This window comes from Netta rufina (genome assembly GCF_964035555.1).
Source record: "Netta rufina genome assembly, chromosome: 23".
Lineage (NCBI taxonomy): Eukaryota > Metazoa > Chordata > Aves > Anseriformes > Anatidae > Netta > Netta rufina.
This window is the reverse complement of record NC_140147.1, coordinates 3,535,343-3,544,398: the sequence shown is the minus strand read 5'-3', so window position 1 is coordinate 3,544,398 and position 9,056 is coordinate 3,535,343. Positions and strand designations below refer to the sequence as shown.

General features: G+C 62.0%; 1 protein-coding gene across 1 annotated transcript; it reads left to right on the top strand.

Moving 5' to 3' along the window:
• The first annotated feature begins 524 nt into the window (after positions 1 to 524).
• Positions 525 to 4,706, top strand: PAFAH2 (platelet activating factor acetylhydrolase 2). The gene is made up of 11 exons (XM_084300643.1): positions 525 to 537; positions 1,613 to 1,711; positions 1,850 to 2,000; positions 2,224 to 2,320; positions 2,404 to 2,472; positions 2,623 to 2,737; positions 3,201 to 3,314; positions 3,469 to 3,560; positions 3,644 to 3,814; positions 3,932 to 4,080; positions 4,402 to 4,706. The coding sequence occupies exons 2-11, from the start codon at positions 1,622 to 1,624 to the stop codon at positions 4,494 to 4,496; spliced, it is 1,143 nt and encodes a 380-aa protein (XP_084156769.1). The 5' UTR covers positions 525 to 537; positions 1,613 to 1,621; the 3' UTR covers positions 4,497 to 4,706.
• The last annotated feature ends 4,350 nt before the right edge of the window (positions 4,707 to 9,056 follow it).

Here is a 9,056-nt window from a genome sequence, read left to right as displayed (position 1 = left end):
TCCCAGCCCCGGCTGCAGGGCAGGCAGGGCACGGCAGCGCCACAGGTTGGTGGGACTGGGGGTGAGTGGGGCACTGGGAGCTCTGGTTTTGCACTGGTTTTGTACTGGGAGCTCTGGTTTTGCATTGGGAGTTCTGGTTTTCTACTGGTTTTGCACTGGGAGCTCCGGTTTTGCACTGGAAGTTCTAGTTTTGTACCGGTTTTGCACTGGGAGCTCTGCTTTTGTACTGGTTTTGCACTGGGAGCTCTGGTTTTGCACTGGGTTTGCACTGGGAGTTCTGGTTTCCCACTGGGAGCTCCGGTTTTGCACTGGGAGCTCCGGTTTTGCACTGGGTTTGCACTGGGAGCTCTGGTTTTCCACTGGTGGCACCGGGAGCTCTGGTTTTGCATTGGGAGCTCCGGTTTTGCACTGGGAGCACTGGGCACTGTGTCCCACACTGGTGGCTACTGGGAGCTGTAGTCCCCGCCCACGCGTGGCACTGGGAGCTGTAGTACTGGGAGCACTGGTGTGTGCTGGGAGCTGTGTCCCCCTGCACTGGTGACCGCGGGGAGTCCTGGGGGGGGTACTGGGGGCTACTGGTGCAGGGGGGGTGCTGGAGCTGGGGGGCACAGAGGGTAACTGGGAGCTCGGGGGGCTGTGGGAGGGGCACTGGGAGCCAGAGGAGGAACTGGGACAGGGGTCACTGGGAGTTACTGGGGCAATGGGAGTTATGGGGGAGCACTGGGAGCCAGGGGGGGATACTGGGAGCTATAGGAGGGCACTGGGAGCTATTGGGGGGGGGGGCACTGGGAGCAATGGGGAGGCAGTGGGAGTTACGGGGAGTACTGGGAGCTCTGGGGGGCACTGGGAGTTATGGGGGGGTACTGGGAGCTATGGGGGGCACTGGAAGTTTTGGGGGGCACTGGGAACTCCGGGAGGCACTGGGAGTTATGGGGGATACTGGGAATTATGGGGGGCACTGGGAGCTATAGGGGGGACACTGAGAGCTCTGGGGGGCACTGGGAGCAATGGGGGGTACTGGGAATTATGGGGGAGTACTGGGAGCTATGGGGGGACACTGGCAGTTATCGGGGGGTCACTGGGAGCTATCGGGGGGGCACTGGGAGCACTGGGAGCGCCCTGGGATTTGCACTGGTAACTGGGAGCACTGGGGGGAGCCCTGGGAGCTGCAGGCAGGGCTGTGCAATCCGGGGGGGGGGTTGCAAGGCATGCTGGGAGCTGTAGTCCCCAGCCAGGGGCATGCCGGGAGCTGTAGTTCTGCGGGGGGGGGGGATGGGGACAGGGCTGTGCCCCCCATGTCCCCCCCATGTCCCCCCCATATTCCCCCCATGTCCCCAGGGGTGTCCCCAGGGGGCTCTGAGCCCCCCCAGCCCCGCGCTGCCCTCTTGCTCGCGCTCCCCTTGTAGGGCCCGGCCGGGTTTTGGGGTGGGATGGGGACGGTGGGGGGCAAATGGGGCAGGGGACGGGTTAAAAACCCTCAGCCCCATTGGGTATGGGGCCAGAACCCCCCAATATCAGCACCCCGGCGGCTTCCACGCGGGGTTTCGGTGACGGGGAAAGGGCTGAGCGGGGTTTGGGGTGCGGGGCACGGCCGCTGACCCATTGCCTGCAGCCAGGGGCCATGGGGGGGGAGCAGTCACTGGCGCTGCCCCCGGGGAAGGGACCCCACGGCGTGGGCTGCGTGGACGTCATGGTGGGACACACACGGCAGGTACGGGACGGGGACGGGGACGGGCATGGGGACAAGCAGCCTGAGCTCACCGAGGATGTCCCATGGCATCGAGGGGCGCAGGGCACAGCCCCTGGTGTCCCCACGCTGTCCCCCCCCCCCGTCCCCTCTCTCCCCCAGGGGCTCTTCCTCCGCCTCTTCTACCCCTGCGAGCCCCGGGCGGGGGCCGAGCGGCCTCGCTGGATCCCCCGCTACGAGTACAGCCGCGGGATGGCCCAATTCGGCGGCCGCAGCCCGCGCTGGGGCACTCCCCTGCTCCACGTCGCCTTCGGTAAGGGGGCACCCGGCACCCCGACCCCATCCCGGGTGCCACCCCTGACCTTGGACCCTACTCCCTTAGTGGGATTTGAGGCCGCAAACCCCATCCCCGGTGCGAGGAGGATGTGGGGAGGGTGCTACAGGTGGTGACAGGGCTGAGTGGGGTCCCGCTGTGGAATCAGCACCCCGCTGCCCGTCCCCCCCTTTTTTTCCGGGGTCCCTTCTCTTCCCCACAGGCTCCTGTAGGGTGCCGGTGAGCTGGAAGGGGCCCTTCAAACCCCGCAGCAGCGGCTACCCGCTGGTCATCTTCTCCCACGGCCTGGGGGCTTTTCGGTAGGAGGACGGGCTGGGATTTAGGGCTGGAGCTGCGACGGGGACCCGAGTGGGAGCCCTGACCCCATTGGGACCCTTCACAGCACCCTGTACTCATCCCTCTGCACGGAGCTGGCGTCCCGGGGCTTCGTGGTGGCGGCGCTGGAGCACAGGTTGGCACCCAGACCCCGCTGCCTTGCGGGTCCGGCGGTCCCAGGAGGGAAATGACCCCGCTGGTGCCCCCGCCGGGGGTCTGGATATAGGGCAGGGGTAAGGCAGGGGGTGCTGCCCCCCCCCATATGCCCCCTGCCCTCCCCCTGCAGGGACGGCTCAGCCTCGGCCACGTATTTCTGCGCGGCAGAGAGTGGGCAGGAGGAGTGGATCCAGCACCAGCGGCTGCCCCCAGGGCAGAAGGAGTTTTATTTTCGGAACATGCAGGTACTGGGGGGGCTGGGGGGGGGCTACGGGTGCTGCTTCCCAGCCCGTTTGCTTCACGTCCACCCCATTTCACAGCACGGGGCACCGTCAAGGGAAAGAGTTCCCCGGAAAAACGACCCCACGACCTCGTGCTCATGCTGAAATTTTGCGTTGAAAGGGAACAATAAATCCAGCAGAGATGATTATTTTTATAAATATAGCAGAGGCTCGGCCGAAGGGCAGCGTGACCCCGGCACGGCTCAGCACTGAGGGATTTCGGGGGCTTTTGGTTATTTCCAGCGGTCTGTGGTAGCAGACGGAGTGAATCAGAGAGAAAAAGGAAAAAAAACACCCCAAAAAAATTCACCGCAGCCCAGCGGGCTTAGAGAGAAGAGCCTGGGGGGGGCACTGGGGAAAGCAGCAGGGTGAGGACCCTGCCTGTAATTAGCAGGGGGCTAATTGCCTGGGGTAACTCTTGCTGCAGGTTCATCAGCGAGCGAACGAGTGCGTGCGGGCGCTGCGGCTCTTCCAGGCCGTGCGCGGCGGTCGGCCCGTCCCCAACGTCCTGCACCCGGACTTCGACCTCTCCGTGCTGAAGGTGCCCGGAGCTGGGGGAGCACCCGGGGGGCTTCGTCGGGCTGGGGGGGTCGTGCCCCTGCTGGGTGCCCCTCGCAGGCAGGATCGGCTCACGGTTCATGGGGTTTTTCCTGGGGGTGTGTGCGGAGCCACGCCGGGTCACCTTTTTTTTGCAGGATGGTGTTGATCTGGCCAAAGTGGCCGTCATGGGGCATTCGTTTGGGGGTGTAACCGCCGTGCTGGCCTTGGTGAAGGAGCCCGGCTTCAGGTGAGCGGCTCCGGGGATGCTCCCGAGGGGCTGGGGGGGCCGGGGGCTGCCCGAGGCCAGCGCCGTGTGTCCGTGCCGTGTAGGTGCGCGGTGGCTCTCGACGCCTGGATGTTCCCCCTGGAGAACACGCTGTACCCGGAGGTGCCCAGGCCCGTGCTCTTCATCAACGCCGAGAAGTTCCAGACGCCGGAAAGCATCGCCAAAATGAAGAGGCTGAGCTCCAGGAACAGCCAGATGAGGATCATAACCGTGCTGTGAGGCGGGGCTGGGGGCAGGCACCCGCTGATCCCCCCCTACCCCAAAAGGAGCAGCGAGGAGCCGGCCAGGAGCAGGAGCAGCCCTGCCACGCTCCCTTCCCTTCCCTTCCCCAGGGGGTCCGTGCACCACAGCCAAACCGACTTCGCCTTCCTCACCGGGAAGCTCGTCAGGCGGATCTTCAACGTGGGGGGCACCCTCGACCCCCACAAGGGCCTGGACATCATCAGCCGGGCGGCTCTGGCCTTCCTGCAGAGGCACCTCGGTACGGTGAGGGTATGGGGATGTTGGATGGGGTTCGGGAGGGCACGAGGGCCCCCAGCCTGCAGGGCTGCCTCCCCAGGGTTGTTTTGGGGCTTCCCATCCCATATGGCCATGAGCCATGTGGCTCCTGTCCTCCTATGGACAAGGCTCTGGCACCCCACAGGGTTGGGGGTCACCGGTTGGGAAATTTTGGGGTCTCCCCTTTCCTTAAGGCAAAGCTTCGCTGCACAAAGCAAGGCGCCCGGTGGCTGCTCCTCTTTTAGACGCGGGGCCAGGCCGGGAGCTGCCGCAGTGACCCCGTGCCCGGCTCTGCCCCACACAGACCTGCAGGAGGATTTCGATCGCTGGGAGCACCTCCTGGACGGCGTTGGCGACTCGGTGGTGCCAGCAGCACCTCCCTGCCTCTCCAACCTCTAACCCCGGGCACCGGGGAATCGTCTGCTCGTAGCCAGCACGAGGACGTTTGGAAGCCAGCCCCGAAGAGCAGGAGGGCCCCTGGGGACAGCAGGGCCTGGGGACTGCGTGTGCAGGACGTGGCTGCAGCGCTCGCCAGGAGTGCCAGGAAATCCCTCCCAGCCCCAGGGCTGCAGCGGGGCAGCGAGGGCTGAGGAGCTCGGGGAATAAAACCCCAAGGGATGAGGACTTGGGATCCTTGGGGTGGCGGCCTTCTGGCACGCATGGGGCTCGAGGGCACACGTGGCAGGGGCAGGGTTGGGGACGGAGCAAGCGGGGCCACAAGAACCAGGGTGAAGACGCAGCAAAAGGGCTCCGAGCGTGGAGGTGAGGCAGATCTGACCGGGAAGCTGAGCTGGTCGCTGGCTTCAAGCACAAAATTTGGGGAGGGGAAAGAGGGGAAGAAAGTGGTTTAAGGAAACATCTCTGAGCAGCCTGGCAGCACCACGAGCAGGCTGCAGGCTCAAGCACGTGCTGGAAGCAGCCCAGAAGCCTCTACAACCAGCAATACCGGAGCCGTGAGCACAGGGGCTGCTTTTTTAGGAGGGTCCGGCCCTCAGCTGTCCCGAAGCAGCCTGGTGGCATGGTGGCTGCTGGTTTGGGGCCCCGCAGACCCTCCCCAGATTTCCGTATGGGCTCTGTGCTGCAGGACGTGCTGCCTCGGCACCAGCGGGGTGGTGGCACGCCACCTGCCCATCCTTTGTCCCCCGCTGCCACAGCTCGTGGGACCCTACAGGAGCAAGGTGTCCTCGGGTTTGGGGGCCTGAGCTGCTCCTCGCCCGGTGCCAGCAAACCCGAGGGCCCTGGGGGAAGCAGGGAATGGAGCAGCAGGGTCCTTCCCTCCCCCAGTGTGACAGCCGCGTCCCCTCCTCGCCGTCTCCTTTTAATCGAGGGCTGGGGATGCTCTGGGGTGGTGAGGGGAAGGTGAGGGCAGAGGACGCATCCCCTGTCCTCCTCCCGTGGCACAGAGGGCCGACATGGACAGGACCAGAAGCTCCCAGGGCTTTTGAGGCTTTTGAGGCTTCTAGAGATATTTTTAACTGATTTACAGCCTCTGGTGCTGGGAGCAGCGGGACCGTGCTGCTGAGATGCTGAGGGTGGGGTGGGGATGCTCAAGGTCGATTCCTGCGATAATTTGGGATGGGGGGACAGAGCCTGTTAGGAGGTGGCCATGCTTCTGCATCCTGCCTAACGGCGAGAGGCAGCGACTGTGGCCCTGTCCCCAGCTCTCTTCTTGCCCAGAAGAGGAACGAGGAGAGATGAGAAGAGCCCTGGTGTTGCTGTGTCCGCTCCATCGTCCCCTCTGAGCTCCCCTGAGCTCGGCTGCTGTGGGATCCCTCTCCCAGCACCCCCCGACCCCGCTGCCACGCGGTGGAGACCTCTGCCCTGCTTCCCAGCTCGCTTGCTTTGCTTCGCTGGGGCTGGCCAGAAAGGTTTGGTTTGGTTTTGATTTGATTTGATTTGTTTTGTTTTATTTTGGCAGGAGGCAGCAGTTCAAGGTTAGCCTGGGCTGCCAGCTGCCCCACTGACCCTCCCTTATTAGCTCTGGGTCAGCCTGACCCTACAGAGTGGGGCTGAACGTGACAGAGCTGGGTTTTAATCTGTGGGGTCCCGCTGGCTGTGGGGTTTTGGGGTTGTGCTGGTTATGGGGACACAGCCGGCCCCGGAGCTCTGCTCTGGGAAGGACTTGCCTGCAGCCAAGCACCTTGTGTCTCACCGGCTTTCCTGCTCAAACCGGTGCCTTTAAAAATAAATTCGAAACAAAACAACAACAAAAAACCCCAGCTGCCCATTTGTATTCCCCTCACAGCTGTGCTCGCAGCCTGGCCGGGGTGTGAACGGGCAAATTCCTCTTCCCCACGCCTCGCCGCAGCGCAACCTCCGCTCGCCGACCTGCTGCGGCTCCGCGGGCTCGGGGCTCACAGCCGGCAGCACCGAGCGGGCGTGCGGCTCCCAGCAGCTCGGAGCCGGCTGCATCCCCTCCATCCTCCCCTCCAACCTCCCCAACCCCTGCTCTCTGTGGCTTCCTCCTTGCTGGGAAGCCCCTCGCAGCTGCAGGACCCTCCCAGCCCGTGCGTGCAGGCAGCGAGGTGCAGGGAGGTGCAGGGAGGTGCAGAGATGTGCAGCGAGGTGCAGGGAGGTGCAGCAATGTGCAGCGAGCAGCCCCAGCCTGCCGCAGCGTTTGCTGCTCCTCAGACAACCTCGTTTACTCCACCGAAGCTCCCCCGGTTGATTTAATTAATGCAAATTGAGACTTGCGTTGAAACCTCCTTTTAATTACCATAGCGATTACTGGAGCTGGTTTATTGTTGTTGGGTTTTTGTGTGTGTGTGTGTGTTTTTTTTTTAATTTATTTTTTTTCTTGTGTTTTGTTTTTAAGGGACAAGGCCTGGATTCCCAATGGCTTCCCGAGGTGTGCAACCCCCTCCGTGTGTGCCGGCGAGCCCCACGCAAGCTCTGGGCGAGGAGCTCGGTGCCCGGCTGCGGCACCAGCCCCAAGGAGCAGCCGGGACATGGATGCAGCTCTCACCCCAATCCTACCCCAAACCCAGCAGCACCCACTTGAGCAGAATTCCTGGGATTCCATCGCTTGGTGAGTACGAGCTGTTTTTTGTGACGATTTTTTTTTTTTTTTCTATGGGAAACCAGAACTTGGCTCCGCGCGAAGTTGGTGGGAGACACCCAGCTCGGCAGCACGTTGTCACCCAGCTTCCAGGCCGCCTCGGGCTGCAAACCCCGGATGCTGGCAGCCACGAGGCCTTCGCCTCAAATTTTGTCACCTCCCTGAGCACCAGCTCCTCCTGCTCTGGGTGGCACAGCGGGGACAGGGCACACACTGGTACCCTGCTGTGATGCTGCGGGGCTGAGCTGCTCCTGCGATGCTCGCTGAGCTCCCCAGGCCACCAAAATGCAAAGTTGCGGGCACAGCAGGCTCCCAACCAGCTGCATTTGGAGCATTTTGAGGGGATAAATGTGTTTTTTTGAGAGTTTGCACTCTGCAGCAGGAGCCCTGTTTCGGGCTGCAGCAGGACAAGAAATGATCCCTGATTAAAAGGAGGGAAAGGACTGAGGGAAACTGAGGCACAGGAGGAGGGAAGGGGCTGGGTTGGGTCTCTCTAGTTTTGGAATACCCCAAAACACATCGCAGGGATCATTTCTGGTCATTTCCCCCACGTTTAGGAGGAAGCCCAGGCTGCAGATCACTGGTTTATTGCCCAAAAGGCAGGGGTGTGCTTTCCCCCGTGAAGGGCTGCCTTTGTTTGCCCGTGGTGGACGTGCCCGGTCTTTTTTCTCTTAATACACACAAATATTGATCCATTATGGACTGAAATGAGCGGGGGGAAAAGAGATCAACCAGCACCGAGCAAATGTGAAGCTCAGGTATTGTTTCCCTGCGACTGGAGGCAGCCAGCGGGATGGAGCAGGAATTAACCCACGTGGATGCAGAACCACGGGAGGAGCTGGGAGGGGAGCTGCTGCTTGTCCTGGAGGCACCGGGATCTGAAAATGAAGCTCTGCTCCGCGTGGCCAGGAGGTCGGAAGGTGCTGTTAACCCCCCTGTCTTGGTTCTGTGGCTCATGCAGCCCATGGGAGGAGGCGTGTGGTGTTGTGTCGGCGGTGTCTGACCCAGATCTCACCCACAATTTGTGCTTCCACTGCAGGACAAATACCTGTGGGTTCCCCGAGTGTGGCTGCACGGAGAGGGGATGCTTCCAAATCCTGCCTTTTGTTCCGAATCTGACCTTGCCCTGCCCGTCTGAAGGAAGCCAGGCACCTGAGGATTGCAAATCCACCTGCAGATCCCTGCAAAAAAAATAAGAATTATTTCCAAACGTGCACTCGGGGAGGGCAGGCTGGGCCTGGGGGGTCGTGCCAAGCCCATTCCTCTTGGTTTTTGACACCGGGGAAGCCGTACTCCTTTAAGAGGGTTTCCATCCCTCAGCTCCTCCCATCGTGACACTTCCGAGCCACATCTTGTCTCGAAAGGGTGGCAGTATTTTTAACTATATCACGCCAGGGATGTATTAATAGCACAATGGGCTCGCCGAGCTTCTGCGCGAGCTGAGCCCATATTTTAAATTCAAGGAACTAATTAGGAGAGAGGGAATAATTAGTGCTACACCCGGCTTTCCTTCCCAGCCCCCCCCCAGCCCCCTTCATTTGCAAAGAGCTAAAGCAAATGTCTTTGCTGGAATCTTCTGTCGCTCTTGAATATTTTATGGCTTCCCTGTGCGTTGCTGTTCCAGGTGGCTGTCAGAGCCGTGCTGCCTCCCCTGCTCCATCCCAGCTGAAGGGGCTGACTCTGGCACTTCTGAGACGTAATTAGTGCCTCTCACGTTGGCTCCCGTGCGAAAACCCGGCCGTAAAGCCCTTCTTAGCGCCTCTCTCGCAGCCCCTCGCCGTGGCTGGGTGGTGCAGCTCGGTTATTTTGGAGCCCTGGGCTGTGCAGAGGCTTCGTGGAGTGGCAAAGTTCTCGGCACTCCATATGGGAAGCGCGGAGACGGCGCCGCGGGTGGGAGCAGG

Coding starts and splice junctions, on each gene's coding strand:
- PAFAH2 (XM_084300643.1), top strand. CDS start 1,622: ATGGGGGGGGAGCAGTCACTGGCGCTGCCCCCGGGGAAGGGACCCCAC. Junction 2,321..2,403: donor CACGGCCTGGGGGCTTTTCG/GTAGGAGGACGG, acceptor GACCCTTCACAG/CACCCTGTACTCATCCCTCT. Junction 3,561..3,643: donor GTGAAGGAGCCCGGCTTCAG/GTGAGCGGCTCC, acceptor CGTGCCGTGTAG/GTGCGCGGTGGCTCTCGACG.